This window comes from Lampetra fluviatilis, chromosome 23, assembly GCF_964198595.1.
Source record: "Lampetra fluviatilis chromosome 23, kcLamFluv1.1, whole genome shotgun sequence".
Lineage (NCBI taxonomy): Eukaryota > Metazoa > Chordata > Hyperoartia > Petromyzontiformes > Petromyzontidae > Lampetra > Lampetra fluviatilis.
The window spans coordinates 6,472,889-6,499,672 of record NC_136297.1 but is presented as its reverse complement, the minus strand read 5'-3'; the positions used below and the strand labels follow the sequence as shown (position 1 = coordinate 6,499,672).

General features: G+C 50.4%; 2 protein-coding genes across 5 annotated transcripts in view; both read left to right on the top strand.

The window, feature by feature from the left end:
- Positions 1 to 2,567, top strand: part of LOC144940863 (putative ATP-dependent RNA helicase DDX43) — a 30,327-nt gene extending 27,760 nt beyond the window's left edge. The window contains exons 18-19 of the mRNA XM_078867355.1: positions 684 to 766; positions 1,703 to 2,567. Of these exons, the coding sequence (XP_078723481.1) occupies positions 684 to 766; positions 1,703 to 1,769 (150 nt within the window). The 3' untranslated portion in view covers positions 1,770 to 2,567. The remainder of the gene's footprint in view (positions 1 to 683; positions 767 to 1,702) is intronic.
- A 5,621-nt stretch (positions 2,568 to 8,188) lies between these two features.
- The window catches only part of SMCHD1 (structural maintenance of chromosomes flexible hinge domain containing 1), a 95,647-nt gene continuing 77,051 nt past the window's right edge, over positions 8,189 to 26,784 (top strand). For 2 of the 4 annotated variants that reach the window (XR_013639152.1, XM_078866931.1), the window contains exons 1-7: positions 8,189 to 8,635; positions 13,191 to 13,269; positions 20,174 to 20,344; positions 21,942 to 22,021; positions 24,124 to 24,257; positions 25,574 to 25,688; positions 26,560 to 26,679. Coding sequence is in view for 3 of the 4 variants with exons in the window: in XM_078866931.1 (XP_078723057.1) it covers positions 8,417 to 8,635; positions 13,191 to 13,269; positions 20,174 to 20,344; positions 21,942 to 22,021; positions 24,124 to 24,257; positions 25,574 to 25,688; positions 26,560 to 26,679 (918 nt within the window). In the remaining variant the exon portion in view is untranslated. The remainder of the gene's footprint in view (positions 8,636 to 13,190; positions 13,270 to 20,173; positions 20,345 to 21,941; positions 22,022 to 24,123; positions 24,258 to 25,573; positions 25,689 to 26,559; positions 26,680 to 26,784) is intronic. The other 2 variants (XM_078866933.1, XM_078866932.1) reach the window with 2 other exon arrangements.

The following is a 26,784-nucleotide window of genomic DNA, read 5'->3' as shown; positions in this document are numbered from 1 at the left end:
GAATGGTCCGATTCCTCGCCCTGGGAGAGGGAGAATCTACACTGATTGTTTTATCTTGTCAAGTCCACCACCTCAAGACATTTGGGCCTTAGTGACTCGACCAGGAATGGTTAATCCCCACTGTAGATTAAACATTAGTTATCTCTTGGTATGTGCACAATACTACATAGCCTTTCGACAACAGTTTCCCCCATTGTGTTTGTGTGAATGTGTTTATTCATCTATTAGGCAGTGTGTAGTAAAAAAAAATACTGTAATTGATTTATTTAATTTCAAATTTGAGTTGTATAAAATGTTGTAGTTATGTTTTAAAGTGGCTGAGGTGAGTGTGAAGTTAATGTAGCTTAGATGCAAGTTAACTGTGAGGTGTATAATGTATGTGTTTCTTTATAGAATCTTATTTTGTGTGTGGCATTGTGCATGAAGGAGAGACTGATTTAGGCAGTCCTTCTGTCGGGAGCTGGACCGGTTCTGCTTTGACCTCTGGTATTCAGGTCTGGGTGGACTGGTTCTGGCTCCAGGTCACCATGCAGGGTGGTGGACAGTTCTCCACTCGGCAAGAAACTGCCGAACAACGGAGTGGCACTTGTTTTGAACAACATCACTTGCCCCAACAGTCTGTTAAAGTCTATACGGGGCGGGGGGGGCATCTTTGTCTTTATGCGCATGTGTGCGTCGGTCAGGATGTGCCGCAGGAGCTAGAGGAGATGGCCGAGCGGTTTGAGCAGAACCAGCGCGAGAAGGAGCTCCGCGGAGACCGACCCAGGTGGGCAGTCGCCCTCATAATTACAATAATGCAGAGTCCTCTTGTCGGTCGACTGCTGTGTCGCCCGTGGGAGTTGATTACTCATGCTTCACCATGCTGGTGGGGTGGGTGGCTGCAGGACCAATTTAGACGCTACTCAGATTTTTCGTGGATATAATTTACCCTCCGAATTCTCAGTTTTAGTTCATATTTAATCATTCACAAGCAGCACGTTTCCCATGTAATTTAATGCACGTGTCGCGAGAATAACGTTGCATTTTAATGGGTGAACCGTAATTGAGAGTTACGTGCCCAATCGTAGTAAAGTCTTGCTGTTGACCGGGGGTGGGGAACGTCCGGCCCACGGGCCGTATAAGGCCCGCGAAATCATTTGGTCTGTTCCAGCCGTCACATTAGGGGTGAGTTAATTAAATGTTTGACCAAATATAACAGGCTATTTTAAATTGATAACTTTGCATGGCCCGCGAATGATGTTATAAATAGCCAAATGGCCCTTGGCAGAAAAAAAGGTTCCCCACCCGTGCTGTCGACCAATGCGTTTGGCTTCATTGATCATCTCTTCCTTTGTGACTACCATGGGCGCTGTTTCTTTAGTCATTGGTTCCTCCATTCATCCACACTGGAGGTCCTAAAACTTGTTTTTCTGATTCTTTCCAAACACTTTTGATTTCCAAAGTTGAGTTCAACAAACATTTAACTCTTACTCATTATGCCTTTAGTGATATTATTTTTTGGGGCCTTCAGACGATCTAACCCAAAAGCCTTTATTATGAATAATATTGGTCACGAAAGCTCATGTTTAAACTGCCTTTTAAGCCTGTTCTCCGCTTTTGTGAGGAATTCCTCCCCTGCCATTTAAAATTTCCTTTCTTGATTTAAGATATCACTTTTCTGCATGTGGTTTCTGATGTGCACTACATCAAATACAAATTGCAGGTTTGGTGGGCGAGGAAGATTTGCGGACCGCGATGCCGTCGCCGGCGTGTTCGAGGGACTTCCGTAGAGGGGGTACGCGAGGGGTCCATTGCACCCCTGGGACCTTGGAAGCACGTCGGTAGCATGTCTACTTCAGACTTCTTTCCTGGTTTCTGTCTGCAGCTGAATTTCGTTAATGTTACAGCTAGCCCAGCATTCAGGCGATAGTACTGCACTACTGTAATCATATGGGGGGTTCCCAATTGAAGTTGGCTGCCAGGTATTTTGTGGGCTTTGTAAAATCTGGAAGTCCCCTGGCATGTTATAGACCGGTGTGTTTTGTTGTAGGTACATTCTCCCCTCTCCCCCTTTGAGTGTGCTGGAGTCTTGTGAAAATTGTTCTGGATTGTCTCCGTTTGCAATGGATTTTTCAAGCATTGTGTGAAGGCTGGCATTCTAATGAAAGTGTTGGAAGGGAAATATTTTTTTCCCTGTTGACATGGGAAAAAAAGGTCGGACTGGTATGAAAGTGCTGTTGCTCATTTTTACATCAACATGATCCCGAGTCCTTGAATTTTGTCCATGTACACGGCGTTATTTAAATGTTTTTATTTGTCAAAACGGCTGTGGCAACAAACACTTGTAGACCACAGCGTTTGGCTAACTGGAAACTTTCAGCGTGTAGTGATGTAAAAATTCGATATGGCCAAGTGTTTTTAAATATTACAGTTCCTGATGGACATGGGCAAAGTTGTGCGCTTCAGTTTAAGTGATTTATAAATTGTAAAGTGCCTATTTTCACTGCAATAAACAATGTCATTGGATTTGTAGCTTGGTGTGGATATCCACTGCCACCTTGTAACCTGTGTACACGTACAGCCCAGAATGCGTGTATCCAGGGCAATTATTTTCGGGCAGATCGACATCAAAACAGTTTTTGCAAGTGGAATTAAAAATGAATGTTTTCAGTTTGCATATTGACATGAATCAGAAACATGATTTCTGAAATAGAATGGAACATCTAAAGTGAAGTCACGTAGATAAAAAATAATAATAAATGAACATAAATCAATAAAAAATTTTTTTACCTACGTGACTTTACCGAAAAAAACCTAAGAGTATGAATCCTTCACGAAATCCAGTCACGAAAGCTTAAAATCTAGAATACATCTAAAGTGCACAAGGTTAAGCATGCAGGTGAGTAGTTTGCACCAAGCAGTAGAAGGTTAACGTAACGATAATTAGGTGGGGTTGGAGAAAACTCAAGGGGGATGGGTGCTGATGGTCGAAACTGATAAGTGGTAGCCAAAGGAAGGAACATTCCCGAGGGAACGACCTTTGGCTATGGAGCGATGACATTTGCTGTACTGGTGCGAGTGGGATTGTGGAATGACGAGACCAGAGGGTATATTACAAACTCATTTTACCAGGCGAGGCCCACAGCTCTATAGCTCTTTGTTCAGGACACGACTTGTACTACACATAGCTCGACGAAGTGGTTAATCGCGTAGAAAAATGTATAGCAGTCGTACTCTAAAACGCAACACTTATACACGTTAAAGAAAAAGCCGGAGGACCTGGAGAGAGACCTGCAAATCCCAAATATGGTCAGGCACGAACTTGCGGCCTCCTGTATACGAGACAAAGTAGGTAACGTCTCAACTACTGCGGTGCCTCCAACGCGACTGGGTATGGCAATGACTTGAGGTGATCCGAGTACTGGACTGCCGGTGGCTCTCTTAATTGCGGACATGGTTTTTCACCGCAAGACGCAGGATGTTCGAATTTACTGGAGCTGCGCCCTAATGTGTGCACATTCCACATCAACCACTGCCACCTCTCGATCATCTCTGCACGTTTATTCCGCAATCCACGAGATGCTTGGTGTGCAAGCTCTACACGCTGCGTGTGTTTTAGTAATCGTTTTTACAACGACCTTTATCCAGCAGTAACAACAGTCGATTTATTGGAATGGCGTTTAATCGTTGCCAACACATCTTGAGCGATCCTTTGACCCAGGAAATCTTCACTCGAGAAATATTTAAAGCCAGGCGGGTTTGCCAATTATAATTATTTGTTTAATACACTGCCTCCACTCACAAACACGAGTTTTGCAGCCTGCTTGCTGTACTGCAATCTAGAGGCACAAACAGTTACGTTCCACGCGCACGTGGACGGCTCAAGGGGATCGACAAACTACGTCACATTCCTGGCTTTCCACCACATGCCCATTGAGTATGCCTCGAGATGGCTGTGACGAAGGATTATATAGTAGTGGGGGGGAGGAGCCAGTGGGGGTGGGGTGTGGGCTGGGAGGTGGACATGGAGTTCAAACTAAAGCTTTGTAATGCAGGCGGAAGTTGAGCTGGTTAATAGGATAGCTACTAAATGAAAACAGATAAATTAAATCACCAATACACTACAATGCTCTCCACTCCACTATGCAATACACCACTACTATAGACTGCTATACATTACACTATTACTGGTAGGAACGAAGTGGACCAGCCTACAATAGATTATATCGTCCGTCCGTTTGTCCGTCCGTCCGTGTAGCAACATCGCCCCCTACTGCAAACACTTGGCATTACCCTACAAAAACCTTTAGACTCTGTGAGGCTTTCCTGGCTAAACAAGTGTAACATTCCCTTATAATTCCCTCAGCTTTTAATTAAAACATTTAAATTAATGAGGCTTTCCTGGCTAAACACGTGTAACATTCCCTTATAATTCCCTGAGATAGCTTTTAATTAAAACTGTGAAATTAAATAAAAAAAACTCACAGCGCCCTAAAGCCTACAGCTAGGCCTAAAGCCTCGAACAAAGCCTCAAACTCTCCCTTCGTATTGTTCCCCCGCGTGTGTGCAAGGGAATTAATGTTTAACAATGTTACATTCCCTGATGCTTTTAAATAGAAACATTTAAATTTAAAGCTTTTACATAAATAATTAAAACAGGTAAATTAAAAATTAACTCACGGCGCCCTAAAGCCTAGACCTAGGCCTCAAACTCTCCCTTCGTATCGTACCCCCGCATGTGTAAAAGGGAGTTAATGTTTAACAATGTTACATTCCCTGATGTTTTTTAATAGAAACATTTACATTTAAAGCTTTTACATTAAAAACAACTCCCTACCCCCTCCTCGTCGGCGGCTTTCCAGCCTAGAGCCAGGCCTGGGAATCTCTCCCCCGCTAGGGGTGTATTGGGTGGGGCTACAGCGGCAGGGGGTGGGGCTACGCGGGGCTGGGCGGGGCAACGGTGGCAGGGGGCGTGGGCACGAGGTGGAGGGCGGGGCTAGGCGTGGTTGGGGCGGGGTTACGGCGGTAAGGGGCGGGACAACGAGCTGGGGCCGGGGACACCGAGATGGGGCGGAGCCACGGGTGGCCGGGGCGGGGTTACGTGGGTGGAGGGCGGGGCCACGGGGCATCCACTTATTGGCGGCCATTTTTTGCCATTTCATTTTATTATAGCCATTCAATTGTTCGTTCCTACCAGCCCACCCCGCAGGGTCCTGTTATACAATACACTCAGTGGCGGCTCCTGCAAAATCTCTCAGGGGGGGCAAATGTCTGGATGATTGATAAGGATAAGGTCCACCCATGCAATGGATAAATTAACAGCTTAAGCATGTAAAGGCAACTTCACTTCTTTAATATTAATGAAAAATAAAGTGACTCTTACAATACATCTTGTTTGTTTCTATACTCACTATTAAAACAAACCACTCAAGTTTATTTTATTAAAGATTCCACTAGGTGGCGACAAATTATATTGTTGGATGAAACGTGCTTACGTATGATGACGTAAGCACGTATGATGACGTAAGCACGTTAGGGCGAGCCCTCCCGGAAGCCATAGAGAATGCATTGCAGCGCCCCCGTTCGAAAAAAAAACATCTTTGAATGTAAGTCTATGGGACCACTCGGGGCGATTCTCAGCTGGAGGGAAATCGCCCAAAAAGAGGCGGTACTCCACAGAACGTAGCATGACGCTGATTGGACTATATCCAGAGGCACAGTGACGGCTAGCGTGACTCTGGTTGAATGACGTTGGTGGTGCGTCGCCCAATCGCCCTAATGAAGAAACCGCCCCTGAATACACTACACAACTGTTGCCTTGGCAGGGCCACACCAATTGACGTTCCCCAACCCTGGCCTACCGCGTGTTCACACCACGCGTTTTCGCGATAACGCGGTTTTCTAATTGGCGAACGCTTTACGCGCAATGCGGAACACGCACCGTTATAACGCGGTTTCCGAGCGGTTGACATGGAACTCTTTTCCTGAGCTGTGTGGCCGAGCGGTGTGATATGGTACGCGGAACAATACAGGACAAGGCGGCGTAACCTTAGCTATTGGTGCCATCATCATTACTGGACATGTGTGAAAAGGAGCTTAAGATCTCATCGAATTCCTCCAGTCTGAAGGAAATATTCTGATCTCACTGTGTGTGGGTACATCGTATCTCGCCAAAATTTATCGTTACATAATTTATGGGGAAATTTCGATTTAAAGCTTTCGTGACTGCAGGGATTCATATTCTTGGTTCTTTCGGTAAAGTCACGTAGAAGGGAAATAATAAAATAATACAAATTAAACATTAAAAGCGTCCGATAGCTCTGTTTCTTCACCTGAGGACGGCTGCTTGCGTTGTGGCCGAAACGTCGTGAGAATTTAATAGTTTTATGTTTATTATTTTATTATTTCCCTTCTACGTGACTTTACCGAAAGAACCAAGAATATGGGGAAATTGTTTTCGCAAGAATGAGTTTTACCCTTGACGTGGCACTTTTCAGGAACGCATCTATCGCGTTTAACAAGGGCTTACTGTATGCACAGTATGGCCCTAAACATCGCCTATTCTTTATTTTTCCTTTGTAGGCCACTTATTCATGTACCAAACAATTTTTAAATCAAATTGAAGTAAAATTGTGTGGTCATATTGCGTTGGCAGTGATGAACAAATAACCAAAAAAATCAACCCATTCTTCAATAACAGTGGCCTTGAAATAAAAAAAAGATATAACTTTTAGAAAAGCACATGCTCTATATAGGAAGGCCATTTCCCGAGATGTGTATATGAACCTCATGGCGGGACCCCGGGGTCCCATAAGCCCCCGGCTCTCACATGAACTGCATTGTGACGTCATTTTATGTCTGTTGAAGGCGAACGACACTGCGATCTGTTCCTCTCCACGAGCTCTACACGATTCGCTCATCAAAGTTTCGCTTGTTCACCTCTTTTGCGCATTCGTCCTCGCCACTGCGATTTTTTATGTGGATTGTATGTGCGCGGTGGGACGGAGTCGCACAAAAAGAAACTAATTACGATTTTGACTTCCCCGGGGTCCCGCCATAAGGTTAATTTGTTATTTTAAGGCCACATAGATTATTCAGATTATTTTGCCGCTATACATCTTCACATAACATGCTACCTTGTTGAGCTATCGTTTGTAGCCTGGTCGCTTCTGAAAAATAAGTTAAACAGCTCATTGGGTTTTTACCCACTGAGGGGGGCGGGGCTACGGGTGGGAGAGGGGGGCGGGACTACGGGTGGGAGAGGGGGGGAGGCCTGAGGAGAGGAGGGCGGGGCTACGGGTGGGAGAAGGGGAGAGGCCTGAGGAGAGGAGGGCGGGGCTACGGGTGGGAGAGGGGGTGAGGCCTGAGGAGAGGGGGCGGGGCTACGGGTGGGAGAGGGGGAGAGGCCTGAGGAGAGGGGCGGGGCTACGGGTGGAGAGGGCGAGAGGCCTGAGGAGAGGAGGGCGGGGCTACGGGTGGGAGAGGGGGAGAGGCCTGAGGAGAGGAGGGCGGGGCTACGGGTGGGAGAAGGGGAGAGGCCTGAGGAGAGGAGGGCGGGGCTACGGGTGGGAGAGGGGGAGAGGCCTGAGGAGAGGAGGGCGGGGCTACGGGTGGGAGAGGGGGCGAGGCCTGAGGAGAGGGGGGCGTGGCTACGGGTGGGAGAGGGGGGGAGGCCGGGGAGAGGGGGGCGGGGCTACGCGTGGGAGAGGGGGTGAGGCCTGAGGAGATGGGGGCGGGGCTATGGTTGGGAGAGGGGGGGAGGCCGAGGAGAGGGGGGTGGGGCTACGGGTGGGAGAGGGGGATAGGCCTGAGGAGAGGGGGGCGGGGCTACGGGTGGGAGAGGGGGCGAGGCCTGAGGAGAGGGGGGCGGGGCTGCGGGTGGGAGAGGGGGCGAGGCCTGTGACAGGGGGCGGGGCTATGGTTGGGAGAGGGGGCGAGGCCTGAGGAGATGGGGGCGGGGCTACGGGTGGGAGAGGGGGCGAGGCCCCATGAGATGGGGGCGGGGCTACTGGTGGGAGAGGGGGCGAGGCCTGAGGAGATGGGGGCGGGGCTACTGGTGGGAGAGGGGGCGAGGCCTGAGGAGATGGGGGCGGGGCTACTGGTGGGAGAGGGGGCGGGGCTACTGGTAGGAGAGGGGGGGAGGCCTGGGGAGAGGGGGGCGGGGCTACGGGAGGTCGCGGGTTCATCATCGTCGGGGAGGGGGCGGGGCTCGTGGCAACACGACGAGGAGGAGGAGGCAGCGGCGGGAAAGGCGCGGCGTGTTGCTGCCAAGGGGATAAATTATCGCCTCCGCCGGGGTTCAAAAGACTCGTGGGGCAGGGACGGGAGGCTCGCTGGGAAGTGGTGGTGGTGGTGGGGGGTGTAGCAGCGAGTAGAGAGAGAGATAGAACAACGGAGTCGTCCATCCTCCGCCGCCGCGTTGCTATCGAGTTAGAACATGGCGGGCGTTGCGCGTGGAGTTTGCGACGCCTCCGCCTCGTCTGGCTCGGCCGTGCTCAGGTCGGCGAGTCCGAGGGCCCGCGGCGAGATGTGGGCCAATTGGAGCCACGTGTTCGTGTTCGACCGCCGCAGGACGAGCGAAGGTGACGGCAGCGAGAAAGTCCTGGACGTGACCGGGGTGAAGCTCTTCAGGGAGTTCAGGAGTCTCGTGGCGCAGGTGAAAGGAGGCGCGGGCACACAACGTGGGGGGGGGGGCAGAGAGAGAGGATCGATGAGAAGGTTGAGGTTTGTTGATAAGGGAATGAGGAGAGAGTGGAGACGGGAGAGAGGTTGACACGTGTATCAACCACCACCCCCCCCCTGTGATCTTGAGTTGCGAGGGGATAACTTTGGTGAAGCTTTTGAGAGACGCTTGGGGCTGGTGACAGGAGATGATGAGGATGAGGGTGAAGCTCTTTTGGATTTGCGTGCGGTTCCTCAGAGACAATGTTTGAGGAGTTTCGCTGGGATGCCAAGTCTCCCCGGGTCACTTGAGAGTAACGGTGGTGGTGGATATTGGGGAAGTGGTACGCAGCGCAGAACTGTTATAGATACCGTCTCGTGTGTTTTGTTTACAGAATAAAACCCGTCATTCTATTCACTGAGTAGAGGGGGTGGGGTGTGTGTGTGAGTGTCAGGAACCACTGTTCTAGAAAGTTCAGTGGTAGCCGTGGATCCTGTGGCAGGTGAGACGAGAGGAGGTGGAGGGGGTGAGTACATGGTGATTGTCACCTGGGGTGGATGCTCCTCAAAGCAACAGAAAGGAAAATAGAAAAGAAAACTTGTGGCGCTGGTGAGAGGAGAGATGGGATGCAGTGTACAGGGTGGTCCAGGTGTCTTGTGACCCCCCCCATCCATCCAAATTAATTGACCCCGAACATTATTTTTCCTTTGAATATTCATTTCTGTTTTAAACAAACCTTCAAAGAAAATAGAAAGTTTTAGAGAATTAAATGGTTGGTCACAGAACATTGGACCAGTCTGTGCAGAAGAGGGATATGGGGGTGGGGGGGCAGGCAAAGAAGAGGGTGTCAGCTGTTGCTGGAGAAGGTAATTAGGTCGGTGTTCTTCATTGAAAGGCCCCAGGGCAATTGGAGGCCCCTGGTGGCCTTGAGTGCGACCCCTGACATGTGGCCCTAGAAAATACACAACATGTGAAAACACCCCCCACCCCTTCCCCCATCATAGTGCTGTCAAACCCCCAATGCTATACATATATACTGAGTGGCATGAATATACAGATTCACCCACTAATGCATACCTGCAGTTCATACGTACATACACGTGTACAAGATTTTTGGCATGGCCCTTGCAGGCCGTTACTACGCACCAAAGTTTGAAAACCGTCATTAGAGAGTTCATGGGAATCATGAAGCTGTTGACAGGGGTCCTTCATAATTCCTGCCTCTTTAGCGTGCACCCTGATGCGTTGTTTAGGGCCCTCGTTTCTTTAGCTATCGTGGGAGGTTATGGTTTATGATTAGAGGTTGTTTTTATTGGGTTAAGTGTTTGGGGTTGGAGTTAGTGTCACTGTAAGGAGTTATGGTTTAGGGCAGGGGTCGGCAACCTACGGCTCCGGAGCCGCATGCGGCTCTTTACGGGCTGCTTCTTGACGATATGTACGTATGTACATAGATGCATTGCGGCTCTTGAAATACTGAATTTTGTACCGAATTGGAAAGAAATGGCTCTTCTTGTTATTTTGGTTGCCGACCCCTGGTTTAGGGTTTAGTTTTTTGGATTAGTGTTAGAGGTTCGGGTTATGGTTAGGTGTAAGGGTTACTGTTAGGTGTTGAGTTTAGTTTAGGATTTAAGTGTTACGACAAGCGTTTGAGTTTATGCTTAGGGTTATAAACGGGAGTAGCTAAGACCACTGTGATGTTATATATCTACGGAGTGAGAGCATTAAGGTCTTAAGAAAGTTCCAGAAACTCATGAAGCAGAAGATAGGAGGAGAGGAATAGAGGATACGGGAGAGACAGTACGGTCCCGTTACGTGGGCTGCACCGCACAGGGGAAGAGACATAGGGTAAGAGATGGGGGAGGAGGGGAGCAGACGACTACACCACGTGTGCTATTGTCATTTGTGATGTATCTTTGGGTCTGCACATAGCCCTCACTGACATAAATATTTCCAGCTGCACGTGACCCCTGTTGCGTGCAATGCAAACATCTCCGTGCTGCGTCCACGATTCCACGGTGTGCATTTCCACGCTCCGCCCGTCTCGGAGTAGTGCAGAGATGTACGGTGCTAGAAGCTGGAGATGTTATGGCCTGAGTTCAGCAGAGACATGGCATAGCGATGCGTGGAGAGAGCAAAGCTTTGAAGGTGGAGATACACAGCATCAAAGTAATAATCCATTAGATAAGCAGAGTAGTAGCATTGGACAGCATAAAGTATGTGTTTTTTGGCAGGACATATAATTCCTTTTGTGAATGCTTTGCCACATCTAATATTTCGTTTTATTGTCTCCTGAATTAAATATTTGATCAAGGATTCACTGTAGTCATTGTTTGCATGCACATTTATATTTAGGTATATTGGAATCGGTGTGAATCGTTAATCATTACTGTACAGTACATGTGTAGCTTAAAACGTCCACTGAGCAGCAAGGGACAATGCTTTGGTAATTGCTCAACCGGAGTTACCAGGTGCCTGCAGCTGGAGTGAAGCCTTGGGCCAATTGCAAAATGGCTTAAGTGGTGAGTTCTCTGAACTCCGGGCCACCTTGCCCCCCTCCTAAGGTGATAGACACCTCTATGATTTCCCAACTGGGTTATCGGCATCCTGACGCGAGACAAAGGATGCATTCATTAGAAGAAACGGAGTGCATAATGCGTAGTGTTCCCTTACCAGTCAAAGTTATACTTCAAAATGTCAGAGCTGGAATTTAACAAAATGAAATACAAAACCAAATTTATCAATTTAGTTTTTTGTGTGTGCTGTATTGGTGACCTGCCTGAGACCAACGTGTTTTCTCGAGAACCCAGCTTATTCACAACTATGTTGAGTGTAGTTCACAGCCAAGATGCTCGCCCACGCATTTATCATCAGCCATGTGTACTACTGAAACAGCATCTTTGGCTGTGCCGCTGCTGTGTACCTCCATCCACTCTGGTCAGTGCTAAACACAGCAGTCTGATAGTTTGGAAGCAGAAATTTGATTCGGTCACGACTTCGATACGAGACGTGCTACATTGGCTACCTATTAAACACAGGATTGCTTACAAACTATGCCTACTCGTCTCCAACAGTCTGCATACATCCACTCCATCCTATCTCGCCAATCAGGACGTGCCGGCCTCAACAGACCCACATGGATGGCGTGTTCGATCCGCAGCCCACGGTGATCTGCTGTACCCTCATGTGAACCTTGTGTGATACAGCCAGCGTAGTTTTGGGGTCTCCTGCCCGAAGACCTGGAATGAGTTACCAGCTCATGTTCGGGATCCACCCCTGAGCCTGAGCCAGTTTTGCAATTGACAAAAAAAACAATGTTCAAAAGAGCTTACATCTGTGATTATTGCGCATTCCTGATGGACTGGATTCATAAGAGTGCCCGATAAATGCTCAGACTTAAGCAGGTCTGTGGGTCTCTATGTAAGTCAGTGGGTCTATATGTAAGTCATCATTGGTGAGAGGGTTAAGACCATTAACTCCCAGTACTTGAGAACCCAGTTTTAAACAAGAGCACCTGAAAACTGAATTTAAAGTTAGGTGTCTTAGCTACGGCAAGCGGCTCAGCATCTCTGACATCACATTCCTGAAGGACCCTGTGCCCATTCTCTGCAATATTGACGTTTATGTTTGGTTGTTGCTGCTGTGCTCGCGCACCGTGAATCTCCATTGTTTAATAGCCGGTCAACTGGATAAATGGGATCATCTATGTAACGAATGAAAAATAAACTTAATCTGAGCCACCCGGCACAGCTGCTTGTTTACATTTTTTCATAGTAAACAGAGAAAACCCCATTGTGCACTGGTTTCCGCAACAGCACTTTCACAATGTAGCAACTGATGTCGAGATGTATTTGTTTTGTGCCCTGGCGAGTGGACTGGTGAGTGAATTGTCAGGATTCTTGCACCAGCACCACGGTGGTTACCGTGCAGCATCACTGTTTTGTGTGATTTTGTTTTGCCCGCGCATGCATCCATTATGTCTGTAAACCACCACTTCAGAGGTTGGAGTTGGTGGATCACTCAGAGATTACTGTGTGCAGAGAGACTCCTGACCTACTGTGTCACAGGATAGCCAGGATATGGCAGTGCAGCACAGCAAGCTGGTTGCTCATCTTCCTCATCAGGATGGATTCCAAAAGCACACCTTGTTTTAAGCAGGTCACTCTTGTAAATGAGACTGTCCTCTTGTCTTCAGCTCTCACCTGGTTAAACAAACTAACTTGGAACTTGAAAATCCATCATTGGACTGCATTTATAAGCTTCCTTGCCCATGCTTCCCGCCTTCACAAACCGGCACTTGCTGGTGTGGTGAAGTATGCTCCAAAACCCCATGACCCACACAGCACGGAGGAGACCCTCATCTAGCAGTGGATTGACAAAAGGGCTGTACATGTCCAAACATGTATCTTTATTATGGTAATGTTGACATTTGACAATGGCGTCTCATTTGTGGAACTGCCAAGCTGAGTGGCCGTGACAGCTTAAAGTGCTTGAATGCGGAGACCTCGGTCCGGACCACCGCTGTAAATATTTGTGTGTGCATATTTTCCAGCTCTTCCACATCGGGAGTGAAGACAGCTTTGTCATCACAACCACGAGCAGGAAAGAGATCAAGGATGACAAGTCCTTTGGTGAGTCAAGATCGTGATGCAGGAGATCGTCTTTTGCTGTGCATACTACGGCTCAATCCCATTGACCTTCCACCCCCAGCGATCTGGTGCGTTGTCATGTTTCAGGGTCGTGATGTGAATCCAGAGTCGATAATGTTTGGTCGTCTCTTATATTCCGCATGGTATGCTCACCCTCGGTGTGTAACTACCCAGAGGAGACGAAGAAAGGGTACTGTGATCAGATATGGGTGCCACCGTCACTAAAATCAAAGATTGAAAAAATAAATGAAGAGAAGTTAAACGGGAGGGGAGGTGCGAAACTTCCACTCGTCCAACTCGATTATGAAAGCCGCTGGGTCCACGAACTATCAGCAACAACAGTCCTACTGTTATCGACCGCCATATCCCAGCTGCTCCTGATGATCCATTTAATTTCTCTCCATACAAGTGCCTCCTCGTCCACTCAATGGGGCATATCTTTTTCTCTGTCATCCTAGGGTTGCCATTACTTTTGCTGAATGCCTGTTTGGTGGAATTCTCCATTTAACAGGTTAGATCGTGTAAAAATATAAATGTGTCGTTAAACCCACCACCACCCGACGCAGCCAATTAGTAAGGTTTGTCACGTAAACATATCTATTTGTTACTAGTGTAATAAACCACTGCGACGACGATCTGTAACTTGTGTCTTCTTTATTATTTATTAATTCCTCGACAGCTGGACAGCTCCGCGCTCTTCACTCTGACACGGCTGCACTCCCGTTCCGCGCGGTTAGATGTTGTCGCTCGCGCCGGCTCGCTCACACCCTCTCCTGCTCCCGTGCGCCGCTGACAGGCGGCTCGCAAGGAGGAAGCCTCCGGCCCGCCACATGGCCGCTAGCTTTCCGGAGGCGCGAGACGTGGTCCCGCTCCCTGGCTCCACACACTGACCCCGAGCTTCTTCCGGCTTTTTCTTATATCACCTGACCTACGTCACCAAGCCCCGCCCACAACCACGCCCTCTCACGACCCTTCTAGATGGTTACTCCCCAGAGCCTTTGAGCTCCGCCCTTGAACTTTGGCTCATCCCTCTGATTGGTTGATGGCCCAGGCGGCAGAGCCTATCCCACCGATCGGCGGTGAACTCTCGTATTACATCACCCCCCCCCTCCCCGGTGTAAAAGGCTAGCTGTCCCGGCTAGAAACGAAGCGACGAGCAATACGAGAGCCGATGAGAATGAAGACAATGCAACAGTAAGAACACTAACAGGGCGCCTAACGAGCGCATAAGGCAAGGTAAGTAAGAATAACATTCAACACACGACAGCAACAATGATAAGATGCATACGAACGCGCTATGCAAGAAGGGTCAAACAGTCACCAACGAAACGGAATAAGATTTTGAGCATGTACGAGACGCAGGTCCATCCCCTGCTACAGCCCGATGCGTCACCGGTCCGTTGGGCGTCCGACTTGGCGGATGAAGGTCCCGCCGGAGCGGGGTCGTCCGCAGCAGCCGGAGCGTTTAGGGACTGTGAGTCTGTGGAAGGCAAACCAGACCCCTTCTGGGGATCAACTGGCAACCGAGGTGACCCATCGGACGCATCAGACCCCGGCAGGGTAGTTAATGGGGATGAGGGAGCAACGCGCGGAGCAAAGAAGGGTTTCAACCGCGAAGTGTGGACGTACCAGCGACGCGAACCCGACCGTATACGTACACATTGAGGACTTCGTACCTCTATCAAATCAACAGGCCCCTGCCATGGCCTGTGTAATTTGGGAGAAGTACTCACTGGTACCTGGGGACAGTGAAGCCAGGCCCGGTCGCCTACGGCCCATGGCATTTCGCATCGCAATCGACGAGCACACCGCTCATTACGGGCCTGGGTCTTTGCCGTAGCAATTCTCGCCGCCTCCCGCGCCTCCGTGACTCGGCTAATCGAATCCCGGACATGTTCTGGCAGGGTCAGCGCTGGTTCTTGGCGGGGCACCCCTATTTACACGCCAATCGGCAGCACGTTTTCCCGACCGTACATGAGGAAGAACGGTGAGTAACCCGTAGAGACATGCGGGGCCATACGGTAGGCGGACAGTACGCTAGGAATGTGAAGGTCCCAATCGGCCTGTTTTTCGTGCACCGTGTGACAAAGCATGGCAGACAAGGTACGGTTGAACCGTTCCACCATTCCGTCCGTTTGCGGATGGTAGGGTGAAGTGCGTATGTTCTTTATGCCCAAAGCGTCACATACGTCGCGTAGCAATTTAGATGAAAAATTTCGGCCCTGGTCTGTGATCAGCCGTTCCGAAGCCCCCTTGTCCATCACATAACCGTTCAAGAACGCATCCGTAATGGACGCCGCCGATTGATCGGACAGGGCCCAAGCCATTGGCCAATCAGCTCTTGTCGAAGCGTCACGGGAACTACCAGGCGCCAATGGCCCAACAGGTCATCCTTCCACATCAATAGGTCCTCCCGAAAGGCAGCCTGGCGGAAACCGTCTTTGTACGGGGCCCTGCGGGGCCTGTCAGCCCGAGTTTGCAGTGAAACTAACGAGTCGTCCAACAGCTGCTCGCGTATCCATACCGACCGTGGCAGGTTCAATGCACCGTCGGCCGGCCCCGGTTCCGCACGTTCCGTGGAGTCCACCCCCACGGACATGACAGGCCGAGGGGGCTGAGGAAGAACCGTGCACCGGTTAGTGCCGGACGCGCAGGCACAAGCGGAACCCCCGGGCAACCTGGAGAGCGCGTTCGCATTACCGTGGCGAGTACCTTTACGGTAACATATCTCAAGAGAACTCCTGCAACGTTTCAAGCCAGCGCGAAAGCTGGTCGGACGGTTGTTCAATTTTGAACGAGTATTGCAGGGCGGCATGGTCAGTGCGTACCAGAAAATTTCTACCATACAAGTAAGGCCGATAATGGCGAACGAAATGCACGATCGCCAAAAGCTCTCTGCGCTCAACACCGTAACGAGTCTCCGCTGTAGAGAGAACCCTGCTACCATATGCCACGACCCTCTCTGTGCCATTTTTACGCTGGGACAGAATGGCGCCAATGTCCGTATCACTGGCATCAGTGTCCAGGATAAGGGCAATGAAAAGTCAGCGCGGACGCCAACCGATCCCAGAGGGTTCGAAACACCAATTCTTCCTTGGATCCCCATTTGAACTTCTGATTTTTCTCCGTCAGGACGTGCAGGGACCTAGCGATGGTGGCAAAATTTGGAACGAAGCAACGGTAGTAGGACGCGAACCCGACGAATCGACGCAATTCCCCCATGGAGGTGGGGGTCGGCCAGTCACGAACGCAAGAGGTTTTGTCCGGGTCCGTGGCGATGCCGTCGGAGCTTACAATGTGACCTACGTAACGCACGGATTGTTGCAGAAGATGGCACTTCTTAGGCTTGAATTTCAGATTAGCAGACCGCATTCTATCGAAAACAACCTTCAAGCGTTGGAGGTGTTCTTCGAACGTGCGATTGAACACAATGACATCGTCTTAAGTATATGAGACTTCTGTCCCATTGTAGCCCCGCCAACACCAGCTCCAACAAACGCTGGAACGTGGCGGGAGCGGCGTTCAGACCCATAGGAAGGCAGTTAAACTCAAATAGGCCCTGAGGCGTACAAAATGCCGTCTTTGGTTTCGACGCCTCATCGAGAGGCAGCTGCCAATATCCTGCCGAGAGATCGAGGGTGGAAATTTTTTTCGCTCCCGACAAGGCATCCAGGGAATCGTCCATCCGTGGCAGAGGGTACGCGTAGACAAAGAGAAAAACTCTTGGCGACGGAGTTAGACGGGGACAGACTTCCCCCAACTGTTTTCAATAACGTAAGGGTATGAGCATGTGTGCGCCAGATGGAACCTCTACCGTGACGTCCGCAATCGCTTGCACGGCAAGGCACGGCAATGGGCGACCCAGCGGTGACGGCAAAAAAAACATTTTCCGGCCCTCCGGCAGTTCCAAACAGCCTTGATCCACAAGGATCTTGATGGGCATCCTACGAAGGAAGTCGGTGCCCAACATACAGGGCACCGCTAACGATGATGAAATAAAAACCGTCCCCGATGCGGCTACACTACCAATGGCGATATGAACTTCCACCTGTCCGATGATACCCATACTCTCTATTAGCAGCAATACACGCGTCAAAAGCCGGTCGCACCCGTGAAGCCGGGATAAACAGGAGGTGGAAGATGACGTCGGATATAATACTCGCCAACGCCCGGTATCGACCAAAATCCGTACGTCCACCCCCTGTATAGTACCCGGTACGGTGGAGGACTCCGACGAGGCCGCGACGACACGGCGCGCCAACCTCCTCCGCTGAGTGACCGTACGCGGCCGACCCCAAGCAGCATCATGCGCGTCGCGAACCGAAGGAACATTTAGTGCGCCGGAAGATACATGAGGTGTCAGTACATGCCGGGTGTCCGATGCGCGCCGACTTGCCTGGCCAGGGATACGGTCCGACCATGTAGGCGACTCCGAAGGTGGAGTCACGGACGACGGAGGAGGACGGGAACGACGGAGGAGGACGGGGACGACTCCGGCAGTCGCGCGCGAAGTGGCCCATCCGGCCACACTTGAAGCACGTCATCCCCGCAGGCCGGGAGGCCCCCTCGGCATTACCACGCGGCGTCGGGGCACCCTCCCGACGCCCCATGGACCCCCGTCGCAGCACCCAGCGAGGCGTGGCAACAGCCAGATCCCCGTCGCCATCGTCGTCCGGAAAATGGACGACGCGAGAAGGCGCCCAGCCAACCGGTTCTCCATCCTTGGCGGGGTCCCCCGTCCAGGCGGCCATCTGCTTCCACCGACGCAAGTTGACCTTTGCGTCGAGGCACCTAGCGGCCCATCGGGATGTCAACGGTTTGTGGCCGCACACCGGTAGCGAGATGTCCATTTCCTTAGACAACTCCAGCATCTTAGCTAGAATCAAAGGGTCGAGTAAGTCGGCCGTGGAGTCGGGGTAGGCGGCCATCGCGAGCGCCCCGCAAAAGGCGAGTGGAGATTCGTTGGCCCCCCGGCGCCAATGCATGAACTTCCTCTGAGCGTCAGACGGTGGTTCGTAAATTTCCGCCATCCCGGCAAATGCGTCTTTCAGCGTTTTTTTCTTTTCCGAGGGAATAGATCGGACCACTGCCAACGAAACGTCGTCCAGCAATGTAGGTAAGGCTTCTAACGCCTCCGTCCACTTCACTGAATGGAAAGCGGATTCGAACCGCCAAGTAAACGCATTTCAGTCGCCGCCCGCGATGAATTATTTAATGTTGGGTAGGCGATGGCTGCGGCGAGCGCCGCCATCCTTGAGCGATGCCGCCTCCCCCAGGCGTGCGCCACGCGGTTCGGACAAAATGGCGGCATCGGGTGGCGCGCTCGCGACCGCGCCCAAAATGGCGATTTCGCACCACGTGGCGCCCGCCGTGGTTGTGATGGCGGCCAGTCCTTCCGAGACCGCCTGACAGGAGCCCTGGTTGCTTCCACTCGGCAGCGTTTCCTGCGGTGGCACCGGCGCCGCAGACGAGGCGACCATCATGACGAGGTTTAGCAGAATAGCTTGAAGAGAATCAATCTGCTCCGCCAGCCGCCGCCAACCGTCTTCCGCGGCCGGAGACGAAGACAGCTCCGCGCCGATGTCCTTGTCCGGTCCTTTGGTTGAGCCAGCCACGGTCGCGGCAACCGGGTCCGTCAAGTCTTGGCTGAGCGGGTCATCATCGTCGTCCGAGGACGGCGCAGGTGGATTAAAACAATATGAAATAACATGACAACCTGTGAATGGGCTATATTTAGTCTCCATGGAAATTTGGTTCTTATTATTTGGGTCTTTCGGTAAAGTCACGTCGATAGAAAAAATAAAAACAATATACAAATAAAGACCCAAAGAATATGAATTCCTGCAGTCACCAAAGCTTTAAGTCAATATTTAACATGGTTCTGTTAAGAAAACTGATGTACTAGTGTAATAATACTCTTGGAGACGACTTGTGGAATCGGTCCTTTTATTTATTCCAGTTCACAAGTACTCCCCGCTGCTGGCAGGCAACGGGAAGTGGGCAGACAGACCACAAGAGACGCACCGCCACGTGGCACTCGGAGCCCAGCTCGCGCGTGGCCCCTCTCTTCCTTCGTTCTTTGTCTGACCACGTGTCGTTCATCTCTCCCCTTATTTAATGCCTGGGTCACGTGGTACGCTCCAGCCAATCCTTGGTAGCCTGCGCCGAATCTTCTAGATTCCCCATCAACTCCTGGGACCACGCCCCTGACTTGTCTTCCCATTGGCTGAGGCCAACACCAGCAGAACCAATCACCCTAGCTGGCACCCCTCGATCACGCCAGGGCCATGCTCCCAGGCTCTCCCCCCATTGGCTGTAAAGCAGGACCGGCAGAGCCGATCACCACGTGAGCCGGACATAGGCTCTTATTACACTAGGGTGCACCACCACGCAACAATGGGCAGCTTTTAGTTAAACCAATGGTGTAAGTTTCTTAAATTCCCCCACCTCTGTCCACTCAGCAGGACAAATGGGTACACCAGTTGCATGTGGTGGGGTAAAATGTGGGTACCCCCACCTCTTCCAACCCGTCTGGCCAGCCTTGGACCGTAGGCCAAAAACACCCTCTAGAACTCTCTCTGGTGGAGGCCCTTCCGCCAGTTGTGTTGTGAGAAAGAAAAAACGCAGGGCTGCACCTCTACCTTTCACCTTGTATTTCGAGGAAAGCGCCGTGAAACCGATCAGTGTGTGGAATCGGCAACCCCCGAATCGCGACGATGGAGCGCATTGCAGGGCGTGTGACATCGTCTCTCACTGCCACCGTTGGCCAGTTGTTATTGGCGGTGTCGGTGACTGCGCGCCGACATGTGTGCACGCACGTGTATGTGTGTCACTCGTGCGTCCATGCGCCCGTTTCACGTGTGCCCCTCCCCCGCCCCCCCTGCAGAGCAGGGCGTGCTGGGCTGCCACGGTGACCTCACGCTCTACGTGCTCTCCTCCGTGGAGCAGGAGCTCCCTGCACAGGCGTGCGAGCGCATCGACTTTCTACCGCACTACGACACTCTGGTGAAGAGCGGCATGTACGAGTACTACGCCAGCGAGGGGCAGAACCCACTGCGTGAGTTGCCGCCGCCTCCTGCTGCTGCTGTTGCTGCTGTCACTGTTTCTGCGGTTGCTACTGCTGTTGCTTCTGCTGTTGCTGCTATGGCTCTTGTTGGTTAGGCTGTGGTTGATTAGCGCATTTGGCTACGTTCGGTACGAATGAAGTTCAACATACATAGTGTTGTTGTTACTGCTTTTGCTGTTGCCGCTGCTACCGCTACTTTTGTTGCTTTTGCTGTTACTGATTCTGCTACTGTTGCTACTGTCACAGTCACTTTTGATGGTTTTTGTGGTGCTGCTGTGCTGTTGGTGATGCTGCAGCATACTGCTTTTTAAGCCACTTTTTTTGCTGCATTTAACACAAAAACAGCATTTTACAGAAGTCACCAGGTGGCTTGAGGTTAGAGCATTGAACCGGCACTGCTGAGATCCTCTCGTTAAATATAGGTTCCTGCTGCTTTTGGTTAAACCGGGTTCTCAGTTGTAATGAGTTGATGGTCTCTGCGTGTCCCCCAATACACACACAAAAAAATCGCATTAAATTTTATTCTGTACTGAATTTGGCTAAATTGGAGATCTGAGAATTAAAAATATTGCTTTGTCCATGCATCAAACAGTACTCTGTGACAGTGGGTGAGAAATTGCTGCCCTCTACTGTGTGGAACAAAAAAACTCCACACATTCGTTAATAACACTGCTTGTGTGTGCGGTGGCATAGTGGTTCGCTCGTTACAAACTCGGCGAGTGAGTTCGATTCCCGGCCACGGGTAACATCAGTGGCTGTTATCTGAGCCATTCCTGGGGTCACCCAAAGGGTTACACAACCTTAAATGAACATCTACTGCAGTGTACCAATATCACCACTGGGGAGACAAAGGCGAGTTGGCGTGCCCCCTTGCGTACCTTCAAAGATGCTCGCTAACCGCACTTGCCCATATAATGATCAAGGATGAATACTATTAACGTGTTTAAGCAAACAGATCGTCCACCGCCGGCTGCATTAAAGAATTAAGTTGTGTACCCTGGACACTTATTTTGCTGAGCTGCGTGATAGCTATCAGTCCGGGGTACGGTGGCATACAAGTGACACCTCTCCCACAGTCCCACTTCTCCTGGTAGTATTTGTCTGACAGCTGAAGAAACTGAACTGTGGCTCATTTGAAGGCCAATGTAGACAAATTATTATCGAGGCTTCACCCCCCCCCCCGTTTCCTATGCGTACGTACATTGTCAGTAGACCCCCCATACGCAAGCGTATGCATTTGGGTTAACCTCCCCTCCCCCCTCCATGCGTGCGTACTAAATGAATGGCCTCTTAGTGCACTTGGCTATGAACCCTGCTACTACCCGAGTTCGATTCCCACTCACGGCCAACGCCAGTGACGATTATCTTAACCGATCTTGGGCATCCCCGAGGTGCGGTACTCATTTTAGACTTGGCCTCAAATGAGTGTCAACATTGTCACAAGAGAGACAAAGGCAGTCAGGCGTGATGCTGGCTACCCACCCCCTCGTGTGCTGTTGGCCTTCCTAGGTGTCCGCTAACAGCGCTTGCCCCAACATTCCGTTTAAAATGATATAGGCGGATCTTTGTTTTTGTCTTTTCTTTGCAGCGTACGCCTTCGCTGAGCTCATAGACAATGCGTTGGCGGCCACGGCAGGAAATTCAGCGAGGGAGATAGTCGTCCGCCTGGTAAGAGGGACGTGATGCATCATTTCATACAAAGGCTTGCACGACCAACATCACTATTCACAATTGGATTATGTTGGGTTAGATTGTGTGGTCATGTCAATCAGGGCTGTCAATCAGGGCAAGCAATTCGAGTTGTCACATGGGCAAACTTGCTAGTTGGTTTAGTTTTTCAGCAGACCAGTTTCGTTGAAAAGGAAGCAAATTATATTGGCAATTTTGTTTGACGTTTTGCTGGAGATAACAACCAGTGTCATCAGGTGTTTGCAAGAGTGACGCATTTTGGTGTCTCCACCCAGCTTAGAGGACATAGACAAAGTTATTCGCTAGACAAGAGACAAAAATATGTTCCATTCGCCAACCCGCACTGACCGGTGTGGTGAAATATGGTCAACCGTATGCCCTCCAACCTCGAACCCCCTATGAATAGCACACCTATGTACGACTTACGGAAACTATATTGGTCATGTTACAAATAGGGTAAAGGGCCGATTAAACCGCACAGGAAATTGAGAAATATTACAAACAAGAACGTAAAAATGAGACGTAAAAGAAAGGCTTTTTGAATGCGACCACGATTCTGAATCATGACAGCTTATAAAATCGTTGTGCGAGTTAATAATTTATTGCCTCTGTTGCATCCTAAATGTTTTTTTTCTCTACAAATAGTGACACTGCACTACAAAAATCTGTAAAAAACAGTTTGTGAAATTGTTTTTTCCCTGGCCATATCAGCTTATTATAATTAATGGTGCTAGTTTTTACACTTACCCTTCATCGAGTTCAAACAGGATACTGCACACTCCCACTCTCCAATGAGAATAAGAAGGAGGCAAGCTTAGTTATTAGGATTACCGACTTTATTGATGTGTAGTGTATTAAATTACTCGCACTGACACGGAGTAACAAGTCACCTGCTTACACTTAATTAATTCTACTCTCTCACCAGTTGTAGGCACACCTATGACTGCCTCTCACTGTCACCACACACAAACCGCTTCCTCCTTTCTACCCACTCTCATCTACCCCACACCCCACCTACTCTCTCCTATCTCGCTACGCTGCCCCGTACCTACTCACCCGTTTGTCCCGGGCTGGAGGTTCAGCCAACACCCGCCCGGCGACGGCGTGAGGGGCGAGGTCCCGTTGACGGCTTGAGGGACAGCGGCGAGATGTCTTCTCTCTTGGTCCCCGAACAACTCGTCGCACTCACGCTTATATACCCCTCCTCATTCCGAGTCCTCACGTGCTCCCCACTTAAGCGCTTGTCGCACTCATTAAACCCTTATCATCGCCCCCATCTCCCGCCTCACCGGCGCCAACCTCATGCCTCAACGCGCACACCTGCTCGTCCCCGATTGCACCCGCTCAACTGTGCGCACTGCGTACATCTCTACTCTACAGATGTATCCGATCCGTTTTGTCATTGTGCAAGAGAAGAAATTAAGTTTTAAACAAGCGATGTGCGCGATTTAACCAATTTAGTTGAAACTGTGAACACGCCTCGGAGATATGGGGACTGTACATACATTCTACTTGCGTATATTACTTGCACACTGTGTCAGTTGTTATTTTGAGTATATTCTTGAGTAAAATGTTGCAGTTTTTAATTATTGTATTTCCATGTATTCCATGATGCTGTATATTATTATAGTTTGCTATTTCAGTTGCGACCTATAGGGAAGGCCGTTATCCAGCAGTGGATTGACATGGGCTGTAGAGCAAACTATACATGATATGTGATTGGTTCTCAGAAACCCTGCAGCCACTTCAGGATCACACCGTTCCAATCCATGTGACATAATGATAAACATTGATTCGTACACATGTACTTCTATGCTTGCATTCTCAACTCAAATAATAATTAACAACCGGTGAATTGATGCATTGTTATACTCCTAAGAAATATAGGTAATTTGTTATTTTTCATTGAACTGTGGTCCTGACTTGACCAGTGCGTGGGATTTTAATCGTTGCATGCATGCCTCTTAAATTAGCTCGCAAAACCGTGTCGCTTCCTCCTCACCCTGACCTTGCCGTCTGTTCATTCCTCCTCTGCCCCCCCCCCACCGCCCTCTCCTGCTCTGCTCCTTCTGCTCCGCCAGCTGTTTGACGAGACGCAGGGCCGGCCGGCCGTGGTGGTAACAGACAACGGTTGCGGCATGACGCCCCGGCAGCTCAACAACTGGGCCGTCTACCGGCTCTCCAAGTTCACGCGACATGACCCCGACGCCAGCGAGTGAGCCTCGCCCCACGCCCCTCCCCTCGCCCCGCACCCCTCGCTCCTTGCCCCGTGCTCCTGCGCCTCGCCTCGCCTCGCCTCGCCTCACCTCACCCCCGCGTCTCACCTCACCTCACCTCACCCCGCACTTTGCCTTGCCCCACGTCCCTCTCTTTGCCCAGAGCCCCACAGCCCTCACTTCTTGTCTTGTGCCATGCAACGGGACCCGTAGCCCATGCCTCGTCCCAACACCTCACCTCACGCCGTGCCTCACCCCACGCCTCACCTTTCCCCGTGCCATGTCTCCCGCGCCTCGCCACCGCACCACTTGTCAGCGATGTGTTTTAACCGAGCTACGTTTAGAGAGGCTCACTGAAGTAACCGCTCGCTACCTACTCTAATAGTGATCTGTTGTAGTGGCTGTTAATTTAATAGAGATGTATGTTTGGCAGGTGCAAGTCATTCACGCAAATAGCTTTTACATTGTAGATGTTATGTGTTAGCCGGGCTACGTTTATTTTCTCAAGAGTCCCTCAAATACAGAAACTTCTTCTGCGTTGTTGTAAAACATTATGGGTAAAATCATATGCAAGCAGAGCTCTCTCCTGTTATAAATAATTACAAATTCAGTCCATCGGTCTCTGGATTTTCACAGCAAAATCATTTGTTTATCTATGCGGAGACACGAAACGGAGTTCTGCTTATATATACTCTCATGGGGGCCTATTACAGTGGCTGTCACTTTAATAGAGATGTAAGAATGGCAGGTGCAAGCAACAAAGCAAACAGCATTCGCCTTGTAAGTGTTGTGCGTCATCCGTGTTACATTCATGTTCAGAGAGCCCGAGACTAGCGTCTATACATACAACTGCTTCTCTGAAAAATCAACAAGCCCACTGTTCGATACAGCACCTTGAGACCCGGTGACATTCAGACGGTTTATATACACATTGTAGTGTATTAGGTTTAGGTAAACATGCAGCCCGGCATTAATTGATCATGCCTTTGCTGGCAGATGGGCCTCCACTAGAGGGACCTATAGAGAACCCCTCCAGTAAGAGGGCAGATGACCTAATCTTACATCCTGACCAGATGTCTTGGAAGAGCTGTGGTGTACACACACACTTTATACCACGAGACCTGCTGATTGACTTGCTGTGGTGCAACCCATTTATATACTGCCGGGTTCACAGAGGCGGTAGGGTGGGTTGAGGACCAATTTAAGAAACTCGGTCATTGTTTCGATGGCCGAGGCCAGGAAGTTGACCCTGCGACCTCTGCGTTGCGAGTACGGTGTGCTGACCCGCGTCTGCTGTCTTTGTATCGCCGTGCAGTGGTGGCTCGGGCTACAAGCCCCCGGTGGAGGTGACGCGCAGCATCAACAGCGACATCTCCTGCTTCGGCGTCGGAGGCAAACAAGCCGTCTTTTACATTGGACACTGCACACGGGTGAGCCGAGGGCCTCCCCTGGGTCCGCTCAACCTGAAATTAGAGTCCAGCAGGTGCTAGGTGGATTATTCCATTGCTGGATCGTGAGAGGTTACAGCCCACTGCCAAAACTAGTCGGGGTACGCAAGGGTCCTTTTTGTCTTTAGTTTGTTGTCCTTCCCCCGCACCTCCGATTAGCACGGTTGGCTATGACCGGCGCGAAAGAAGTTCAGCATAAATGCATACACATCAGTCGCTTGTTGCAGAGGTGTTTACGGTTCGAATCCAGCGACCGCCCCGGTTATTGCTGTGAGTGTAGTAACTGCAAGAACATGCGCCGTCTGCTTCACAGTGGATGTTAAAGATGTATGACGTCATTTGCAAGAGTAGGCCCTAATTGTGTGCTAGTGTCATGGACCAAATTTGCTAAATTGCTGTGAAAACTTGGCAGGACCTTGCTGAAAAAGAGTCACAAGACTCCGCAAGGATATCCTGGGAAGTGCCACGATTATTGCACTGCAGTACAAACCCGCTGACCCGAGTTCGATTCACGCTCATGGCCAAGACCAGTGATGATTTTCTGAACCAGTTGTGGACCTTCCCTAGGTCGACTTAGCCGCAAATGAGTACCTGGTGCGATGTGTAAATAAAGCCACTCGGGAGTGAAAGGCAGCCAGGCTTGGTGCCGGCCGCCCACCCCCTCGTGTGCCGTGCCAGCTTTCATAGGCGACACTTGCCAACAGCACCTGCTCCAACAGACTGTCAAGGCTAGATGGGGGATCTTTGTCTTTTTTATATACTGAACATCTCAAAAGAGTTTGGTGTGACGTGAAGAACGTGTATTGTAAGCGGCGGGAACTGGACAACAACCGGCTGTGGCCATGGCTTGCAGATGATCAGCAAGGCAGCCAGCTCCACGGACGTGCATGAGCTGTGCCTCTCCAAGGAGGACTTTGAGAGGAAGGAGCGCAGCAATGAGGCCATCTACAGCAGCTACATCCGCAACCGCATGGTGGGGAGAGCACCGCACTGACAGACACAAGCGTAGGGGGCATGGAGCCACAGACAAAGTTAAGGCCATCCACACTATGGGCTTTAAAAGCCCAGTTTAATTAAA